General features: G+C 43.7%; 1 protein-coding gene across 1 annotated transcript in view; it reads right to left on the bottom strand.

The window, feature by feature from the left end:
• DCTN4-p62 (dynactin subunit 4) overlaps positions 1-22,523 on the bottom strand; it is a 102,904-nt gene that overhangs the window by 61,000 nt on the left and 19,381 nt on the right. The window contains exons 4-9 of the mRNA XM_084586076.1: positions 22,228-22,271; positions 17,707-17,808; positions 12,369-12,430; positions 8,863-8,975; positions 5,723-5,832; positions 2,727-2,800 (exon numbers count right to left, since the gene is read on the bottom strand). Of these exons, the coding sequence (XP_084442202.1) occupies positions 2,727-2,800; positions 5,723-5,832; positions 8,863-8,975; positions 12,369-12,430; positions 17,707-17,808; positions 22,228-22,271 (505 nt within the window). The remainder of the gene's footprint in view (positions 1-2,726; positions 2,801-5,722; positions 5,833-8,862; positions 8,976-12,368; positions 12,431-17,706; positions 17,809-22,227; positions 22,272-22,523) is intronic.

Raw genomic sequence — 22,523 nt, 5'->3', positions numbered from 1 at the left:
TGTAAGCAATTGTCAATTTCAGTTCACTGTTACCAAAACTATACTTGATGACCATTTTCATTTGCTGAAATTTATGAATTTTCTCTCTTCAATCACCAGATTCGTACAAGCGGCGCTCAAAACGGCGCAAGAAAAGGGTGCCCCGATTAATGCGATTCAAACTATATACTCGCGAGCATTTACGCGCACTCCTTCATAGTCAAACCCCTCTCCCGCTTTTTAATTTTTCCCAGCCGCTCGCATAGTATAGGAATTTGGGTAATTATTGTAGCGAAGCGAGCGGCCGACATCGGCACTGCTACGAGCAACAAGTGTCAGACAGCGAATTGGTAACAGCTGTTCACAGGCAATGGCATGTTTCCGAATATTTCTTGTTGGCGCGACGGGACAGGATCATCAAAACAATGCAAACATGTTCCGGATGCAGTTGACTATAGTGAACGAGATACAGTTGACCAACTCTTTCCGCTGTGTGACTGTGTTATGAAAGCATATAGCGGAGTCACACTGCAAACAGAGCAGATGGAACGCCTGCTTCTTGAAGTAGTAAGTTTTTGGCCCATGTGGCATTTCAATGTTATGTCTTCTGTTTCTTGACATCAAGTAAAAACCTGACAACTACGAACCGAAATCGAAACTGCTGCATGCTAATACAGTCGCCAACCGATATTTCGGACGCCCCAAATTTTAAGACCTGCCTGAAAATCCGGACCTTGCCATGGCACCGCGGTGCTATGCACTCCACAGAGTCAATGTATAACACCGACCGAAATTTCGGATGTTTGAAATCCTTCTCATTCGATTTTCGACTCAAAAGCTGCCAAAAATGCAACAACGCCGGTGCCATTTTGCTTTTCTGCAACCTCGAAACCATGTGTCATATCGTCCACTGATCACGCCATCGAAACCTCACATACCCTGTATAGCCTCGATAGCAGGCACCGCTTGCTGCACCGTCCCACCAGTGCCAGCTCTGCCGTGCTGCCGTCGTGCAGTCGTCAGTCCCTGCGGTCGCCATTCACATGTGGTGTGTTGTGCTGTACGGCATCCCTACTAATGCCCATGGACCAAGGCATTATCCGGACACTCAAGCACCTCTATCAATCTCGCGTGCTCAGTGGCATGGTGTTATGCGTGGACAGTGGCAAAACATACAGTGTCGACTTGTTGTCTGTGCTCGGCATGCTTTCCGATGCATGGAAGGCGTTGACCGAGGAGACACAGCGGATCACTTCCACCATGCAGGTTTCGCGATCAGAGATGAAGTGCCTTCGTCATCCGATGACAGCGCCAGTGAATCCCATCAGCCATCTTCATCTGCTGACCTCATCGAGCACCTGCGCACTGCAGGAGCCGCTGCCATGGAAGTGACGCTGGAGCAGTTTGCTAACGCTGACAGAGAGATCAAGCTATCCGCTGAACTCATCGACGACGAAATTGTTCGCCAGGTGCTTCAAAATGATGACTCAGGCTCCGACATTGAGGAGCCAGAGACTGTGCTGCAAACTAACAGTGAACTAACCCGAGCTCTGATGGTGCTTTCGACTGTGTATAGCGAGAATGTCACCCTTGCCGACGTGCAAGTCGACTTACTTGTACGGCAACATAGCGCCCCGCCGAGGCATATTGACCACTTTTTCAAGCCGCTCACTAAATAAAGTGACTTTTTTTGCGTGAATTCGTTTTTTCGGACTAGCTGAATTTCTGGACGGTATTTCGGCCCCTTGAGGGTCGGAAAATGCGATTTTGGGCTTCTAACATTGTGCTCTATGCTTACATAATCGCTACGCACTATTTAGAACGCTAAAGTACAGCAGAAAAATTTTGGCATTCTAGCCCTTTAATATGCCCATAATGGCTGCTACTCAGCAAAGGCACTCTCTTGACAAAATGAAGTGTGGCAGGAAAAAGTATGACTCAGTATCCGGATGACGGATTTCAAAACAAACAATGCGTCACATAATTCATAGGACTTACAATTGCTTGACATGTTCCAGATTAAAGACACCTCATTTTCCAATGGAAAAAGCACCTGAATGACTGACACGCATGGCCCTGGACAGATAATAAGAGGCCTTGTGGTTGTATTAGTAACACAGCTCGCATTGTTTCTGAACAACACCAGTAAAAGGCGGCACGGCAAGAATGCACTGATTGGTGCCAAAAGATCACTAGGTTGACTGCAACTGAGCCCGCCGCAGAAAAAAAACACCAAGCAACTCTGCCCACTGGAAGTTCAATGTGCTGTGTTCAGTCCACTTTTCCAGATACAACAAACTAATGCTACGGTCACGGGCCAAGTGGTGTTATTGTATGCAGTACTGTAGGTGAAAAGGTAAAATACACAAACCACCTATTTCATACTGAGAATATTACATACACCATATCGGCCATGAGAACAGGGCAAAAAATGACCTTGCAAATGCATCATTCAGACCTTGTTAATTATGCAATTTGCAAAACAACCTACAGGTTCAATGTTCCAAAAAGCGTAATGTTGGTTGTTCAAAATTTTGTGTTCTGCTCGTACACAGTCACATGCTCTGTAAAAGCCAGGTGAACTGTTCAACTTAGTAGGCATGGCTATTGTAAAGTGGACACAGGAAGTGGCCAGGTATTGCAGTGAAGCTTCACAACGGCCATGATTGTGCACTACCTGTATTACCGCAATAAGAAAAAAAGAAACTTGGAACACTGAAGCAGGAGCCAAGCCTCCCAGTACTCACAATGCTGCCATCTGGATCTTGAACTTGATGCTGGATGGGCTGAACTCAGGCTTGCTCAGATTATGCTCACACTCCTGACGTACCGTGCAAAAGAAAAATGAAAGCGAGCACTTAGCTGCAGAATGGCAGGTCGCACAGAGGCTCCACATTCACCAACGTAGAGCACACTCATGCTAACTAGTGATACTATTAACAAAAAAACCTCCACTCTCACCACCCACCACCCCCTCCTTCTTTCTTACCATTATAACAAGCATGACTTCATTTTAGTATTATAAGTTAACAAAGGAAACAACGTAATGGGAGCATGGGACAAGAGGAAGACATGAGTGCCGACTTTCAATGAGCTTGTAGAAAGTTAAAGCTCACTGTGTTGTCCTCTTGACTCGTGCTTCCGTTACTTTGTTTCCACTGTTAACTTAAGCGTGGCCCGCATGGAGCGTTTTTCCGGGCGATTTGCCGGCGTCGACGGCAGCGGAGCGTTTTTTTGCCGCTGGAGAGGACGACTTTGCCAAATCGTCGGAATCTGGCTGAACAGATAAAAACGTCGATGACGCGTCGACGCCGGAAGTCGGCTGCGGCAGAGGGCCAATGAGAGCCGGAGCAGCCGTCATGTGATTCCGGTCGGTCGGAGCCACGCCCACGCCGGCCGAGAGAGACTCGCTCGCGAGAGCGGAAAGAACGATGGGGGTTCGGCGCTCCGACGGCGCTGAGGGTTTCGGGTTTCGGCCGAGCAGCATAGTAGTCTTTCGGAGTCGCGGGGGTGCACGAGGCGACGACAGCAAGGTCCAGGCATCGGGCACCGTGCATTTCCATTTTTTATTTTTTTTTTAGGTTTTTAGGTTAGAGTTCGGTGAAGGTGGGCCGTCCGCTGGGGCCACGAGTGTTTACGCTGAGCTCAGAGGTTGTTTATGAGCTGCTAGCCTTGCCAGCGGACCTCTGATACCTCCCTTGTGCTATGGCTTCTGCATTTAGATCCATAGCTGTTGGAAGTGATGCCTTGCCTGTTTTCTTGACACACCTGACCCAGAAGAAAGAGAGGAAACCACAACTTGAAGCTTGCGGCGACAGGGAAAACAAGATGTGCGCGACCTCAACGCACGGCCGGATGGGGGCGCGTGCGTCGCGCAACTGGGCGGCAAAAAAAACGCCGCTCGGCTGCTGATCATGCGGGAGTGAAATCGTCGATGCCGGCGCGGGCGTCGCAAAAAACGCTCCATGCGGGCCACGCTTTACAATGAATCACCAACAAGACCAATCTGCATTCTGGCAAACATCATTTCAGCGGTGGAAATGGCTAATAGCACTTAAGAGCACGCCTTGTAGCAGGTGAAAATTCGACTAGGAGCAGCTTCTTCCATTTTCTAGAGGGAGCCCAGTGGTGAAAAAGGTAAAGATTTGAACACAGAAGGCATTTCATCTAACCTGCACCCTGGTTTAAAAAATGGCAACGTGCTACGCAAAGATTTTAGTGATTACACGCAGTCATAGGCCCAGTCAGTTTAAAGCCAGGTCTGCATACTAGCAGAAATATTATCACAAGAAGCGTGTGGGAAACCTTTTCTGGGATTTTACACTGACGTAATGGGACAGGTGATGGTGCTGCAAAAAAACCTGCTGAAGCCAGAATGACACAAATATTGCACTACTTGAGACTCTTGAAAGGAATTTTTTTTTCCTTGCATATAAATTGACCACATTTGTTTGGGACAGTGCAGGTTGCAGCGCCAAAGCATGTTTGCAAAACACGTGCACATCACATACTAACAGCTGGCAATAGACGGCTGGAAAGGGAAAGTAACACGAGACTGAATTCAGTCATATCGATTTTTCTTAGCCTCTTCGCTGTCGCGAACGTACCGGTACATTTTCGCGCTTCTCCCCCACAGTATCACCGACGTACCGGCACGTTCTCTATCATGCGTTCAAACCTTCACGCCTGAGTGCGTAGCTGGCGCACTTGGACAGGCTGCACCATCTGTAATATCTTTCTACAAGTTCATGTTTTCGCCCCGCGTTGTGTTGGTACGTATATACTAAAAAGTATGGAGCGGCCGTGCCTACCCCCGCCACCTTCTTTGCTGAGGGGCGCGGTCACTCCGCGCACGCTACTCTATCACGCTAAGCGATCATGCGGCATGTGCGTGCGTACGGTTACAGGTTCAAGGGTTGCTTTGCCATCTGCCGCAGGTTTGCAGGTTTTTATTTTTATTCTGTTGGCGTGTCTGCTACGACGCGTCACATTCAGGGGCTCACGCCGTTGCCTCTCCAACAGGTCAACCCATGACTCGATCGCTACTTTCACTCTCTATTGCCGCGCCCTTGCTTGCGGCTAGCGGCTAGCGGTAGCAAAAGAGGTTGTTTAACCCTCTTTTCACCTCCATCTGTCATCTTGATTTCACAACGTGCCATTGCTCTCCGTTGTGCAGGCCACCGAAAGTGCGCCCCGGAGGGTGCACGGCTGCTTTCAGATGGCTGTCTGCGCGAGACATTCGACTGCGCACTGGAGCGATGGCTCTTTTCATTATACATACGAGCCGAGCTCGAATTCGAACTCTCAATAAGTATCAAGCAGGTTTTTCTTGTATTATGCTAATTTATCTATCAGGCTGATGATGATGATTATGTTAATTAACAATACCTGCAGAACACTGAAATGTGCATATTCCGATGACTATGTTATTTGTATAGCAATCATAATCAAAAATAAATCGCAATGCTCGTTCCCTGAAACCAAGCCGACACTGGGGGTGCGTCACGGCCAGAAACACCTGACAGCAAAAAGGTTAACTCAATGCTTGAAAGGACCAGAGTCATGTCAGAGCATTAGACAGTACCTGAGCTTCTTGCGTGTGCTGCAGCTCATGGCTGCTGAAACGGCAATCTGGCATAGGCTTGGCACAACTTCACTAAATATCAAAAACCACAAATTTGGAGCAATATTTAGCTAGTTTAATGAAATGGGATAGAAAAAAAAAAAGCCAGCTGGCACGTACCCTACACCTCTGCGAGCGCTTGATGAGCAAGGGCTTGCGCTTGGGATACAAGAAGGCAGTGTACTCTGACTGCAGCTCTGGCTGGGACAGCCGCTGCCCAATGGAGCACACTGGAGAGAAGAAAAGAAGGCACCTACCATAGCTGCCATCATAATCAGCACACTTTAACAATCAGGTCACACTTCATGCTATAGAAGCACGAGTGGCACAGGATAAAAATGAATGCACTGTCTGCGTGAAGCCTTGGAAAGTGGAGCCCAAAAAGCGAAGATCCCTCAACTAACCTCATTCCCACCCAGAGTGACCTATACATCTGTTTATGCATGGCTAACATGCTGCTACCCAAAGGGTGGAAAGCAAGCAGACAAAAGGCACCACTCCTCATAAATCTCCTCTCGCAAGTCTGCGCAGCCAACAATGCTGTGAGAAACAAACTCTGCCCTTGTATTCCATCTTCACTGCGACTTTTCCCCACTCCCAGCATGTGCCTACTGACTGCACAAAACACAGAGCAGTCCAAGGAGGCAGGGAGGATGCACACTGCAAAATGCTGGCACAGCCAACCAGTAGGCCTCCCAAACTATTGACTGATAGCCCTCCTCCTCTTTTTCTACAGGTTTTAAGAGAGACCAGATTTCACGGTAACAGAATTTCTTCACGAGAACCTTCCAAGATGAGCAGTGAGAGACGCACAATGTCTAACGGAGCATGCTATGCAGCATGAAAACCTTTAAACATAGTTTATATTTATATTTCCCGCATGAGAGGACCAATTAACTGGAGAGATACGGGAAAGGCCTTTGCCCTGCAGTAGGTGTAGTCTGGGTAATGATGATAATGATGATGCGAAATATTTCAGTTAAGCAGAGTTCAATGGAACTTCATTATCCCACACTTAAGGGGAATGCGGGGCTAAAGGGTCAACTTTTCAACTGTGCCAGCAATTTTAATGAAATTTCCAGGGATGGTGTATAGTATTCCTCATATTAGAATATCATCTAAGCTTCGTAGCCTTAGCTCAAATAGAAAAAAATGTGTATCTGTCATAATGAGTAATTAACTGCGTCAGGTTAGAAAAACTATCCTTTCAAAACTGATGAAGATGTACTAATGGTTTGTGCTTAGATCATTTCTAGGTACTTCATCATGCAGGGTAAGACCAATTGCAGGTTCTCTATGACATTTTTGTAAATGTTGGAGCACCTTAAAAACAAACTTTCTTTATTCTGTTGTTGTTAGATGCCTGATAATATCTGACGAGTTTTTCTCTTAAAGAATATTTAAAAATCAAAAAAGTACTTTACCTTGCTCCCAACAAAATTTTAGTCCAGAAATCACCTTGAAAGCAGCCTTTGGTGAAAGGGTTTGCAAATCGTAGTTTCCCTAACTGTGCTCTTGCAAAAAGTGCGAACTGAGAAAAATGAGTTCAAATATATCAGAACAGGCTACTTAAATTTATGGCCTAAATTAACAAATCAAAGTGGCCTGGTTGGTGCACACTGTGGGGTGTCCTTTTTGAACATGACACTGCACCATGGCGATTGCTTTGAGTTGCTTTTTTTTTCTTCTCTCAGCTTTACAGATGTCCAGCGCTCTGGTCTGCGCTCGTGAAATGCATTTCTTGGCTGCTTGCTAGGCGTACCTCTTCGTCTAGGCTCCATATTCTATCTCCTGCTTGTCGAGCAGTCGGGTCAGCTACGCTCCCAGTAGTGCGAAAACAGCGTTCTAAGGTTACATGCTTCATTTTAGTTAATCCAGGCTTCTATTTCGGTTTACAAGGCAATCTCCTGCTGCCACATCCCGAAATTTGCCTTTTCTTTCTCTTCTCTTTTTAGCTGTATGTACTCTTGACAGCAGGTCCTTTTTCCCCAAGAGAGCGCGAAAACAAGCATTCTAACTTGGGTATACACTTCGCATTCAGTTTCTTGCCCGCTAGCTATCCTGGTATGTCTTCAAATCAGCTTTCATAGGTGCTTTTGGTGCCCCATCTCACAAAAAAAAAAAAAAAAAAAAAAAAAAAAAAAAAAAAAAAAAAAAAAACTAAATGTTTCTACTGCGCAGACGACAACCAAACTTGGTGAGAAATTCAATACATGCACAATCCAACGCAACAAAAATTTAAAACCATTGCTTTTTAAATAAAAATTGTGATTTTAGCCCCACATCCCCCCTTGAACTTACACTGACTGGGAACTGCACAAACCACTAGAACTTAAACAGCTTAAGAAAGCTAAATACTAGCAACCTGCAAATATTCAAAAATTTCTAATAGTAGCAAATCAAGTACTCTCTTGTCCAATTATTCAAACAGATCAAACAGTGGAAATTTAATATCACTTAAAACCAATCAAATATGTTCTCATACACTTCTCAAATAACTGGCACCAGTTCGATAAAGCAAGCAATACCTTTTTTCAATGACCGTTTCAAAAGCAGGCAAACCGTTTTACTGTGATCAGCGTGTGCTTGTCTGAGCATGTTATAGGATTCCTAATGCTCGACAGAGATGCTGCACCAGGGCCCAAGCAAGTTCAACAAACTATGCCTCAATCACAGGGGCCATAGCATGTATGCACGTCTATTACCAGTCTCGCATGGAAGTCCAGCCATAGTTTATTCCTGTTCTTTATTAATAAGACAAGGTCCTTTCTTGACACGTACAATCAAACAGTCATCAAGTTAATACACTGACTTAGTGTTACGACCCCTTAGTGGAAACTAGCATTGCATCTTTTACCAGCTGCAGCTTCAACTCCACGCATTATAGGCTCGGTTCTATCACTATTCGATTCATTTGAATATGGATTTTTAACTACACTATACATAACTGATCCAATAGCGAAGCTACACTATTTGTTCGATTTAGACTAGAAAAAGTGCTCATCACATAGCCCTACTAAAAGCAAAAGAAGCTTCGCAAATGCAAGCAACTATAGCTCCCCAGATCTGGAGACTAAGCTACACAGTCATTAATGTCCAAACATGCTGCCACAGTGCAGAGGAGAAAAAAAAAAAAAAAAAACTTGAGCAATGTCAATGTGTAAGCTTCTAAGGCAGGCTGTGGTGAAGCAGTGTTTTCATCCCAGTTACCGTTACACTGACGAGTAGAGAAAAAAAACTACCAGATGACGCCCACCTACCTTGCGCAACATTCACAGGTTCCGTAAAGTACTCCTCGGGAAGCGCCTCAAGCTCGTCAGTGGCTACAGCTGGTTTCATGTCCTCAACCTTCTTCACATCTTCCTCCTTTTTGCTGCACACAGGGGTAAATCAAACAATAATGCTCATCAATAATGTCTTATCAATAATCAATACAACTTATCAATAATGCCGGCCTGCCCCCCTACTAAAAAAAGGTAGTGCAAGGGAAGAAGTCTGTCGGCCACAGCAACAGTGAAAAGTCTATTTCTATGTAGAGAAGAAGGATGTAGTAGTCCACACTTGCATTTGAAGACACCGTGATATGCTCACTCAATTCTAAACTGCTCAATAAGCTGCCAGGCAGGAAATAGTTGCACTTTTTGGAACACCAAAGACTGACAATGTTTAGCCTCAATAGCACAAGGTTTGTGAGCTTGCTGCTTTCAGGTTACCTGAACTCAGCAGTACTTGCCACTTCACCTATTAGGGACCGGTTTCAGTTTTGCTTACTTTTCTTAAAGTAAACGGCATATTTTAATTTGCATCCACACACATTATTTATTTGCAAAATATTATTCCTGTTACACTGTTAGGTTCCGAAGTACAGCCCGCAAATATGTGGTCACGCTGGGCCCTTGGGCTACAGGAAAGTGCAGGAGGTGACATGCTTTCACTGCAAGCAATGAAGCACAATAAAAAGTATTTAATGAAGAGTCACGCGCATTTGAAGAGGCAAACTTTAAAGCATCAAATGCACATGCCTTGTCACACTTTGTGCATTGTGTGCCGATATTTCCGTTGCAATTGTCCCCACCGCACCTCCTCTTGCTTTTTCAGTGGGTCGCTTCATCATACTGCGCACCGTGCAGGACTTCACAAATCTTGCAGGTCATTCGTCCACCAGGCATATTTGCTTTATTGTCTCAACGCATCTGATAACTGCATGCATTTTGCTAGCAAAATAAAGCTGAGTGATATCGCACACTGTGGAACGAAAAGCGCCTACGTCGCTTATAGATACATCACGAAGGCATGCTAACATTGGCCACCACCTTGCCCATGCAGCGGTATGCTTGTGCATAAACGATCAAAATGTAACAAAAACGGAAGAGTATTGACTATTGCTGGAAGTTTCTCAACCATTTTCAATGGCACTGCAGCTTAAAGTCATTTTCAGTAGACAGCAGTTGTTCCTGGGTTCCCCTGCTTTCCTTGATAAACTTCACAGTTTACAAAATACTATTCATTCTCAGCATTTAGGCACCATACACTGCACGCCCTATTTCTTCCAATGCCAACCCAGTTAGCAGTTATAAAAGTAACAGATGAACACGGCAGAAACATACAAGTAGCAGTGTGAGGCAAAAGAACACCAATATGAAAAAAAAAAAGGATCCCTAAGGCCCAGCGTGACCATGCGGCAACGCAAAAAATATTTCGCTTGTTCCCAGAATAAATATACATCGATCACTCAGAAAAGTTCACTGGTGGTCGCATATACAAAGAGCTACACCTTGGTAAAGTCATCCTCCTAACGCTTAAAATACATCTGCAGAAAGAGACACTTTGCCACATGAGCGCTGCATGGCAATGCGCCTATCATATTAGTACTATTTCCCGCCTTTCCAATGATCTTCCAGAAAACAACTGACGGCTCTCATCACCTGGCTTGAATAAAGCAAACATTAAGCTATCCAGCAACCAACAGGTGGAGACTTCAGTGAGGTTTTTGAATTCTCCATTACCCGCAACGCTTCCTGCCGACTATGGTCAAGGTAGTCATAAGCACTAAGTGAACACTTAATTAACAAGGCCCAATTTTGTAAATTCAAGCCTTGCAACAAGCATTTCCTATTTCCTGCCAGCCAACAATATAACTCTACTAATTTTCCACAACACTGAACAATGTTCAGAGTGGGGTTCCATTTCAGCAAAGTTTCTGCAAAGAGAAAGTTGAGATTTATTTTTTACAACACAAGGAACTGTCAATTTGTTTTCACGCACCCCAGATGCCTGTAATGTTTTCTAACATCACTAGGTGCCATCGAAGAAAAATCTGAAGTGAGCCGGAGAATCTTTCTTGTAGTAAGGCATTAAAAAGCCACTGCAACAAGCAATGTGTACCACCTGCTGAAGATGACACGATTCAAAGAGTGCTGTCTACTAACACGAGTATACTTATCAATGGTTGACTTGTTCATTTATGAGGTTTAACGTCCAAAAGTGACCAAGACTATGAGAGACGCCGTAGAGGAGGACTCCAGAAATTTCAACCACCTGGGATTCTTTAACGTGCACTGACATCGCACAGCACACAAGCGCCTTGCTTTTCACTTCAAGCGGCCGCCGTGACCGAGATTCGATCCCGCATCCTACAGTAACGCAGTCCAAGCGTCCTAACCACTGCACCACCACGACAGGGCTTTTTCTACGGAGGGAAACCTTACAAAAAATTCACAACATTTGGTATATGGATATAGGAGGTTTAATGCTGCAAATAAACACTGGATATGAGGGACACCGTAGCGGACAGTTCCGGATATTTAAACCGTCTTGGGTTCTTTAATGTGCACTGCCACTGCACAGTAGATGAGCACCTGGCCTTCCACCTGCAGTGAAACACAGTCACTGTGGCTAGTACTCGGACAATTCCCAATACAGTCATGGCTCATTAAGACACTTTGGTTCTTGAGTAAACGTGTCCATGACTGATGCACTTGTCTATGATGCAGTGATGGCATCTATGATGCACTTGATGGCGTCGCACGGATAAAAGACCGAACTTCACATCTCACAAACTGCTGCAATTATGTAAGCACGCTGTCGACTAAAAGCTGCTGAATGCAGCTTTCTTCATGGCACAAGCTGCAGAGAGAGTTTTCTTCATATCCACTCAGTATAAAGCATAAAACCACACAAAGTGCCACCACTCGGCCATTCACACTTCGCAATCTCGTTCCTGTACTGTCCTACACTCAAAATGAATAAAATTGAACATCTGGGTGGGGCAGTGTGAGATTTTGTTCGCAGGACTGTCCACAGTAACGGGACAAAAATATATGGGGCCCCAAAGTGCACAGTGCATCTTCCTCTTGTCCACTGTCCAGGCAACTAGCTTCTATATTAACGAAACATAAATGCACTGAAAAAGATTTGTCCCCAGAAATTATGTCCATAATTCGAGTCCTTACATTATCGGTGTCATATAAACAAGGTATAAGTGCATATATTGGTACAAATACAAAACAGCACAGAATGAATGAGGTAGAAAAGAAAAAAGCTTTTGAGCCCCAACAAAAATAGAAGCAGTACATCCTGCTGTAAACAAGCTCGGCCCGTGCAAAGAAGAAAACCAAGAGGACCACACTTTCATTAAACTCACATGCAACATGCTAGCAGTATGTTAGAACATATTACTGGTATGCAAGCTAGTTTGGTCCCCCAAAATAACTGCACCGTTAATATCAGCTCTAGTCCGCCTTATTAAGGTACCCTGGTAACTTACCTTGAAGGGCTGATGAGACCAGCAAACTTCTTGGCAACTGCTGCAGACACTCCATAACGGTCCTTTCAAGAAAAAGGAAGAAAAAGGGGGGGGGAGGGGGGGATACTTTCAATGAAAGAACTAAAAAAGGGTTTTGCCAATACAATGAAAAAATGTAATACTCTTGAATTTTGCTGAAATAAGCTAAAACAAAATTATTTAAGGCTTCATTAACAAACGATATGGTTGTTGTGTATTTGGTTTTGTTTCTGGTTTAAGATTGTCTGCCGGTAGAGGCACCAGAGTCAGTTTGTGTAAGTACTAATTGTATGTTGAAATAAAGGGGAGTTGATTTGTTGCAGCGTGCTGACCTACGACTAGGCCTGCTCAAACTCTTCTCTGGTAATTCAAGAACAAATATGGGCAACTGATACCGTTTCATTTAGAAAAGTATCCTCTTCCTGAGAAGCTGATGCAGGGAGACGAGAAAGCGCATTTGCTACTCTATTTTTCGATCCCTGCCGGTACTTCCCTATACAGCTGTACTGTAGTAGGTGCCCATCGTCCTATCCACAAAGGACACCTTCCTGGCCCTTCAGTAGAAAAATGTGCGAACAATGCTTGGTGGTCAGTAAGCAACGTAAAGTGGCATCCCCACAGGTAAACATGCCACCACTCGCACATGCAAGCACTTCCCGTTCTCCTATTGAGTATCTCCTCTCTGCAGGTGAAAGTGCTCAAGAGATAGTGTGCAGTCCATCCACCTGCTGGAGAACTGCACCAAGCCCACAGTAATTGCAAACAATAATTGGAAGGGATGCATCAAACATTTGCAGGATGGACGCTGGACGCAACAAATCAAGGCCTACATAGAGTCGCCGTGGCCTGCACAAAAATCACTACTAGATGAGCTTCAGCCCTTCAAATTTCACAACAAACTTTTGGTGGTGGACAACTTGATGTTGCATGGTGAGCACCTTGCCGTTACCACATCACTTATGCCACGGATAATTACCCCTGCTCATGAGGCCCACCCTGGTATTGTGCGAACGAAAGCATGGCTGAGAGAAAAATACTGATGGCCAGCCACGGACAGGCAACCCGAGCTAGCTATCCAAACGTGTAACATTTGCCAGACAGCGAACAAAAGCACGAAAGTGACGGCTGCAGCATTGAAGCCAGTCTCCTTACCAAACAAGCCATGGCTGAAGCTAGGCAGGGACATTGTTGGCCCATCTGAAAGAACGCCACATGATTGCCGATATGCAACCACGCTGGTTGATTACTTTTCTAAATGGCCTGAAGTACACCCTCGCAACAAAACCCCAACACGCACAGTCACCAGCTTTTTGGTGTAAGTGGTTGCGGGTGGAGGCTGCCCAAAAGAAATTGTAATAGCCACAGCTTTCATCACCGGAGTTCGAAGCTTTCCTGCAGGATCGTGGCGTCCACTTGCGGCATCCATTTATATACTATCCGCAAGCATACAGCCAAGCAGAGCAGTTAAAAGGGTTTTTAAAGCCTTCATTTAAGTAACTGCACTCAAGCAGCATCCCTTGCGCCAGACGGTACCTGAATACTTGGGGGTTTACCACTGCACGTCGCATGCCACAATAGCAACTGCCCCAGCATTTCTGCATAAACATCTGCCAAGAACTCAACGTTGTCGGGTACCCGTCAGCAATTTTTTCGACTAACCCTGGTTCAGAGCTTCAATGCCAACACAAGCGGGTCAAGCAAAAGCAGGAATCCAGTAAACGTTACACACACACTCGCAGGGCCACAAGGGAAACCAGAATTGATGGTGGTGGCCTGGTTCGAGTAAGGAAACCTTCAACTGCCTATAAAGGTGACCTCGCGTTCAGCTGCCCAAGAAGAGTGATCAGCGAGAAAGGAGCATCGTCTTTTCACCAGGATGACGGCAAAACGTGGAATGCTTCGAAGTTGTCAAGCATGCCACAAGCCTCTGCTGCCCTTTTTGGTGGGGTGAAAAGAATGGTACCGCTAGTGAAAGCAGCTCACTGCCTACCATGGAGGACCCCGTTCCAGAAGCGGCAGCAACCGCCTATGCCACCAGTGAACTGCCATCACCCAGAAGTGACTCCAACTGCCGACAGTGGTTCCTCTGAAGCATCGAGATAGCAGTGTAGGGTACAGCCACAAAAGAACAGATGTCCTCCAAACTGCTATGGATACCAAGTGTGGCAGATTGTGCTGTTGTCAAAATGAACCTGTCAGACTCCTTGCGAGTGTTATGTTCCCTGAGAAGTTGAAAGATATGGACAGTGTTTGATGTCTATTTCGTTGCTTGCATTTCTCTATGGTTTAATGTATAGTACAAGCTCGTTGCAATTACTGTAAATAGAATTCCGTGCACAAACACTAACAAAGGTAACATGTTGCATATTTAATTTTGGTTCTGGTTTCTGATAACCTGCTGCCAAAGATACCACAGCAAGTCTGTGTACATAAGTAACTGCATGTTGAAATGAAGGGGAGTTGATTTGTTGGTTGCTTGCCAGCCTGCGTCCACCTGCGGCACACGCCACTACAACAGCGGTCACCCAAGAGACTGCTCGAAGTATGCATCATTTGTGCATGCATATACCAGGATCCACCTTGACAACTGGACGAAAACTTTAGCCAAGACAGACTGCATTTTGTATTTGCTCATTTACACACCAATTTTGCCGGCAGTCTGGTATCTGCGAGTGAAACAAAATGATGATGATAGGAACTTATTGCCACGCCATCTGTCGTGTGCATACAAAATCCGCAGCGCGAAAGTTTCAGGGCATGTGATGCCATGATGTCACTGGCCAGTCGGACAAGAAGGCTCGAACCGGAAATGCCGTATTGACTCACATAGTGAACCCACTTTTTTTTTTTTCTCAAGAAAGATTGACGTCACTCTAGCCAGAGTTACCATAATGCAAAAAGAGCTGACAGTCTTTATTTTTTTGTTACTGTCATCCATCAATCCACATCAATCATCAGCAAAAGCGCAACCATGGAGCGCAATCATTTTTAAGCAATCCTTTAGGTTCAATCAAATGGTGAATGATAATGGTTTAAACAGCCACAAGACAATTTAGACTAGTACGCAGTGCGCATGATGGTTGTCCGTAAAGCTTGAACCGCATAGTGAAGAACAAATAAGGTGATACGCCATCGAATGCATTAGGATTCACGGGAACACTTGTACCTAAGTGGCTTCCACATTGATATCTCTGCTCTTAACAGGCAAACAGCCAACGAATAATCTTAAACAAACAAACAAACAAGGCCACTGCTGCCAGATGTTAGCTTCACAGAGAGAATTCCCAGAACAAGGCTGACCAAGACTGTATCTAAGAGCTATGGAAAAATAATAACTGAAGGAGGATCCACGGCCATTTCCCAAGAGAAGCAAAGTTCTACCACATTCCTGGTGCACTCACATAGCAAGCTTCAACTCCATCAGGCCTCAATACCCTACAGAAAGGATGGAATGGCTGCTTTAACCTACTCAAAGTATCTTCTTAACCTTCATCAAAGCAAGCTTGATTAAGCTTCCTGTTATGTAACTGTTTTCAACACCCAGTGAACGCAATGGCCAAAAACATCTTTGAGCAGGTTACGTAGAAAGAAAAGCCGATTTCGAGCAGCTTCATCTCATTTTGTAGCACGAATATGATGCTGAGAAATAAGACTAAAAGATTAATTTTACGTCTTTTATTTCTTTATAAGACGCCCCTCTACTTAAAAACCTAATATACTCAACAGCCCACAATATGCGCAGCACAGTATAGAAAACCTTAAAAGGATGTCATCCAATGGTCATTTCTTTATCCCAGCAAAAGCTAGCAAGATGGAAACTGCAAAGGCACACACTACGCGCAATGCTGCATTCTCTTTCGGTTTTGTCAATGTGCTTGAGACCACAACCGTCGTCTAATATACAACAAGGCTGGCAAATGATGTCACTCTATATTTTAATGTCATGACTGGTACAGTAGCACCACGAAGCATGGCAAGCGTTTGAATATGGGCAACAATTTAGGCCTCCTTAATTCTTGAATCAATAGTCAATTGCACATTAAGTAACAACCACGGTGACCGTTGCTCGCATGACGAGCAGCTATAACGGCCATTGCTAATGGAAGTGCTCCCTTATTACAATACACTTGACATTACTGGTAACAGGTTTTGCGCACAGTGCAGTAGTGGAAGTAGAATTTCAAAGTTCGAAGCAGGTCTTGGAGCAGGCAGGATGTTAATTTGGTGCACTTTCAGACATATTCAGAGCAGACACTGACACAAAGAGGTTCAACAAAATAGTTAAAAATAATTTGTAGCAGGTCATACGCGCAAAATAGGATACTGCACAAAAAAACGAGTAAAAGAAAAAGACAATAGAAACCTTCTTCAATGTACAAGTAATGGCATGCTTTGTTTGCATAGAGCAATGTTTCTTCTCAAATGGGAATCCACGAAGCGATTTTTGGTGTCCATGAACCCATACCAAAAAAAAAAGGTCACATGATAGCTCTGGCCTGGCTAGACACAGTTTTGTAGGGTTAAAACCACGGAGGTCTAAAGATGACATTAGTTTCTCAAAGCAAAGAAACCGTGAGAAAAGTTTGGAAACGGAGAGCACACGGAAGAGGGAGGGAGAGAGCATCTGCGGAGTTTGTTGATGCCGGCACTGATGAAGCTTGAGCTTTGGCTGCATTGCTACATGGAACTGCAAAGCAAAGCCAACCTTTTCCCAGCGTTCTCTGAAGGACGTAGAGCACTGGCTTATGAAGCGCCCGTTTTTTTCGAGGTTGCCTCGACTCAATCCCAATTTGTGAAGTGTGATGGAGTGTGTTAAGCGCTGAAGAGTCCTTTCGAATGTCATACCGCTTACTGCAGACTCACATTACACACACCTCAAAGCTGCATCTCCAGTGGCCACCAAGTGCATACACCAAACCTTCGACGTGAAACCGCAAATCACAAACTGAGGATGTGCAAACAAGTGCAAATGGCAACCGCCTAAAAAAATAGGTTCCAAAGTCTGGCTTACACATCAGGAAGAGACATCTGACTTGAGCAGCCAGATATGTGCAAGCGCGGAACAAAGGCTGGGTGCGCGAATACATGTTTTCGTTTCTATTCTCAGCTGTGTGATGCTCTTTCAATGAAATGGAGAGCTCGATTTTTTTTTCCTCCTTTAATCGTGCTTTTGGTGAAGATCTTGCACAGTTTGCCGCAGAAGTGCCAGCCTAGTACAAGATGGAGCAAGAAACTGTTCCTGTCACACTTTGGGGCAGCCCTTCCATCATTCAGATGTTCAAATGACTCACGGTGGCTGTCAACACTTGCTCATACTCACCGCAAATTGCAGGTATCCCGGGCGATTGCTAGACTTGCGTCGTTCTCGTTCCATCTTGTCCCTCTGAGCCACCATCCGGTAGTGCTCAAACAGTGTGTTTACCTGCAATTGTCACAAAACCTTAGCGAAAACCAACCATGGCAACCAGCACACACTTCCTGAGTCAATGCACTCTCTTTCCATAAGACACATTATCCAAAACAGCAATGCACACCATTTGTCTCGTTTGCTTTCATCCAGACAGAGTGAACACTGAATTCCTCTCAAATAAAGTAAACAGATAATAACAGTAAACCTCCTCTTCCCAACCTGCACTTGTAGACAATTTAAAGGGACCGAACATTGTATCTTCGAAGTTTTTTCGGTGAAATGAAAAACCTTGCTTTTTAGAGTGGTCAATGCCACAATTCTGTTCAAAATGTTGCAGAAAATTTTTGTCGGGGATTTTTTTTTTTTTTTTGGTTATCGAAGCAAGCCCCGTTTTTATGTATTCCGATGCTTGAAACCATGATCACCAAGTGTAAGAATGGATGCCCGTCAGCAAATGTGATGAACTGAAAATCGATAGAAACCTTCCCATCAGACAGACAGTAATTAGACATTTTAGTATAGAGTAGCATCCATTTCAGTTTCCGCACTCAAAGCTATTGCAATACAGAGGTGTATGCCTCATCGACGAAAGGTTTAGCCAAGAAAAGGTTACCGCTCCACCCAAGAAGTTCAGCAGAACACTGTGGCTCCACCTAGGGGCAAAGGCTAAAGGCACATCACCATCGGCAATGAGAAGGTAGCGTCGCTTTTTAATAAATAGTGTATTGTAGAGAGTGCAAAAACATCAAAACATCACGAGTACCCCTGAAAAAAACGACACTATGCGCTTCAGGAAATCGGCCATATGCGGTCCTCACGAGGCAAGCTACACTGATAATGACAACATTATGCAGCAAGATGGCACTTAAATTGATTTTTAATACCAAATTAAAATTATTAGCCCCTGTTCCTTGAATACCTGAATGCTCAATCTAAACAGTATGATGCAAGTTCTTTTCATTTCCAGCATAACCTCGTGACATATTTCGGCCAGTGTTCAGTCCCTTTAAGTGCTTGCATTTTCACACAAAGTAACAAAAAGCAGTGTCCATACAGGTGTGAAAGCACAACAAAGCTTTATCCTTGTGCACTCTCACATTACACCACAATATGCCAAAAAAAAAAAGAAAGGAATGCTTTCTGGTGCCTTATGCATATAGCACACTTCGTAAAAGAGATACCAAGCCGAACAACAGCCACAAATGGCAAGCTGCATGCATTCAAAGCGTCTCACTGGTGAGCGGTCAGCTTCTAAATGGACAACAGATGCAATATATGTGCAAATGTAGTTGCATGTCTGTCACAATTAACATTACATACCAAAATCATCATCATTTACCAGGTAGTTAAATTCACTGCAGACCAAGTGTTAATGATGGTCAGTTACTCCTCATAAATTAGATGCAAAGCCCTCCAAAATTCTCAAAAGAAAACAAGTGCTGTCGACTAGATCAGATCTTTAATTACAAGCGAGACATAAGGGAAAGTCTTGTGCTCTTGAGAATAGAGTACTCAGAGAAACAACAAAGAAAGCATAAACAACAGTGCCAACAACTGAATTCAATGAAAGGACTACTGACCTCATAAAAATAAAAGATGTAGCTGTCACTGACGGTGTGCGAATATTCGATATTTCGAATATGAATCGGACATGTTTGCTATTTGATCCATATTCACATTTGAAAAACCGATATTCAAATTTATTAATATTTGAAAATGACCAAATACACCGCAAATTTTCAACATCACCGCCATTTCCCCGCACCGCATGCTTCAACGTAATGCTTGACCATGAGGGAAGTGCAGTGAAGCACTGTCCAAACATGACAGGAAAGTTTTGTGAAGCAGACCTTTCCGGCAGTGTGCGTAATATGGAGCATTTAGCGAAACTGGAAGTGGATTGTTGGGCGAGTTGGTTGGACATTATGTTAAAACAGCGCCAGAAACACAGACAGCGCAATGTGTGTTTATCTTCCTATCTGTCCGTGTTTCTAGGACTGTTTAAAATAACATCCTTACTTTAGTTTCCTCTCAAATGCAAACATCCGTTATACAGCTGTTCACCAGATCAAGTTACCATAAAGCAAACGGTTTTCGGCAGTTTTTTCAGTCCCATTCGATAATTCGATAAATTAATGGCAGTTTACTGTATTCAGCAGCAGCATGACAGCCGGCAAATGGTCAGTAGGATATACACTTCTGAGAAATTTTGAGTTTAATTTTATTTGCAAATACCACGCAAATTCTGAAATAAACAAGATGAGCAGTGTCTGATATTTATTAACTTCCTTTTTTTTTTTTTTCGCTGATCAGGTATTCAATATTTGATGGCATTTTTTTTTCCATATTCGTATCCGTTTCATATTAGAAAATTTCAATAGTATTTCCACATCCCTAGTTTTCAATGACTGCACAGTGTACATTTAATAAAAAGGTAGTGCTGCATATATTGCATTTGCAAAACATGCTGTTTAACTTTTCGTTGCCCTGCCACTCTGATCCGATCGCCACTGATCGAAAAATACAAAGTTCAAAATTCACGCCCCCAGTGCCATAATGGACTCGCTGCGCAGTCTAGTTTGTATTTCACACTATATATTTTTGTTTTCTGCATTTATTTATTTTTTTCGTGTGGCGGCTATTCTTCAAATGCCTTTGAAGTTCAGGTTGTGGCATGGAATGCTTTCAACATGACATCAACTTTAGGAACAGCGCTCGCTCACAAAAAAACTGCGTCGGGCGAATTTGTTCCATCTGGAGCAGAGCTGTTGGGTACTATTAGCAGCAGCGGCTCAGAAGAGGATGTTGCATCCTCGAATTTTTATTGCAATATTAAATCTCGGGAATAACAGCTCGGAACGTTTGTGGCTGCGTGCACTATGTTTCAGTTTCTGCCCATTATTTGTTTGTCTTTCCTTGGAGCTTGTCCACTTGATTAAAACAAGTCATAATTGACATTTTTGTCATCCTTAGTAACTCGGCAATAAATGGGAGATGTCATTCCACCATCGCAAAGAAGGATTTTGTTTTGGCAGAGTATAACTCCGAGCATCGACCTCAGATTGACACTCCGTAGCAGGCTTTGTGGCTGGTACGGACTGTTAGTATCAGGTTTTGCAAAGTAGCTGACTTCTTCAAACTGTTTTTCTCCACAGTATATCTAAATGCCGCATGTCCGAACACCAACAAGTATGCAGTTACAGTCACCGAACCAAAATTTCGATTGCTCATTTTTTGGATACGCTCAATTAACCGGAAGAGCTAAGGTATATGAGCACCTGAAATTTCCAATGAATTGAAATTGATTGCTCAATTTTTCAGACGTTATTCGCCCCACCGCTATCTGAGCATGCTTCACCGCAGGGATTGTGAGGACTGTGCAGTGAAGCATCCATAAAACAAGGCGGTTCAGTGAACCTGCCGGGGCACGTTCGCTTTCGCAACTGTACATCGTTGAAGCTCTCGTGTTCGTCCACGACATGTTGGTGGCAGTACAGCCATTGCATGCTTTGTGAATAGGTTTTTGGCAAGCAAAAAGCTCTAAGCATCTTATTTGATTTCATCGTGTTTTGTTTCTTACTTTCATATTAAGAGTTCGTCACAAATGTTAGGGTGGCTACAGCTTTTGTGCAAGTTTTTCCGGCATGTTAGAAATTACTGTTATTAAACTTTACTTAAGCAAAAAAAATTGGGCTTTTAATATTTTTCCTTGGTGAACAAAATTTATTTCAAATCAAAGCACGAAATTAGCCTATTTCAGGTAGTACGAGGAAAACATTTCTACCTCAAAACGCATTTGTGTTAAAATTTAGGATCTTGCTTCCAAGTTTCAGGAAAGGTTTAAAACATTTTGTATGTTCTAGAATTTATTTTACTAATTTTCTTCAAGAGTTATTATCCAGTAAATTCAAATTTTTCATTCCCATCCAAAGAATCTTGAGCTTACCAATTTTCGCACTGAGTATTTGCATTAAAAGAAATGTTTTTCGAATGTGCATTGCATTTGCATCAACGGTATGTATTTTACCTATTTTTATCTCTCGTAAGATTTGCTGCAAAAGAGTTTATCCAGAACCAATGAAAAGCAGCCGTTTTTCCCCTGGTTATGAAAGTGTTAAGGTTGCCAGGATGTCACACAAAATAAACAGCAAACTTTCATCTAAATTACACTGCAAGCTGCCATTTCCTTGCTAATAAAATCAACGGTACGAAAAATTTATTCTTGAGGTCCTCAGCTAAAAGAGACTTCATATTATTTTCCATGCTACACTGGCTTTACCAATTAAGTAAATAAACATTTCATGTCGTAGCTTCCAACCAAAACTCCCAGTAACTAGGCACAGATACACACAACACAGAAATAATACATAGAAGCACAGCGCACATAAAGGCATTTCCTTACCAAAAGAACAAAAAAGTTAAACGCCTCACCCGTTTGCTCCATGGGCTTTCATACTCCTGCCAACCCCCAGTTGCTGCACAAAGAATGAAGCAAACAGTCAACACACAACAAAATGCCGTTGCTAACAGAGAAGGAACCCAGGTGATAGACAGCTCACTGAGTAGTACTTAGAGGGCCCTCAAACACCTGCTAACATTCTCTTACATCTTTTTTTATCAATTACTTCTCATCTTTCATGCATCTGCTGCATCCACACTGCTTTGATGACTATAAAATGGCCATGCTACAAAAGAAGAGAGAACGAAGGTGTGCACCTCAAAAAGAA

The sequence above is a fragment of the Amblyomma maculatum genome, unplaced genomic scaffold, assembly GCF_055883805.1.
Source record: "Amblyomma maculatum isolate TAMU_Amacu unplaced genomic scaffold, ASM5588380v1 scaffold_13, whole genome shotgun sequence".
Lineage (NCBI taxonomy): Eukaryota > Metazoa > Arthropoda > Arachnida > Ixodida > Ixodidae > Amblyomma > Amblyomma maculatum.
Note: the sequence above shows the minus strand (reverse complement) of the source record. Positions and strands in the feature narration are given on the sequence as shown.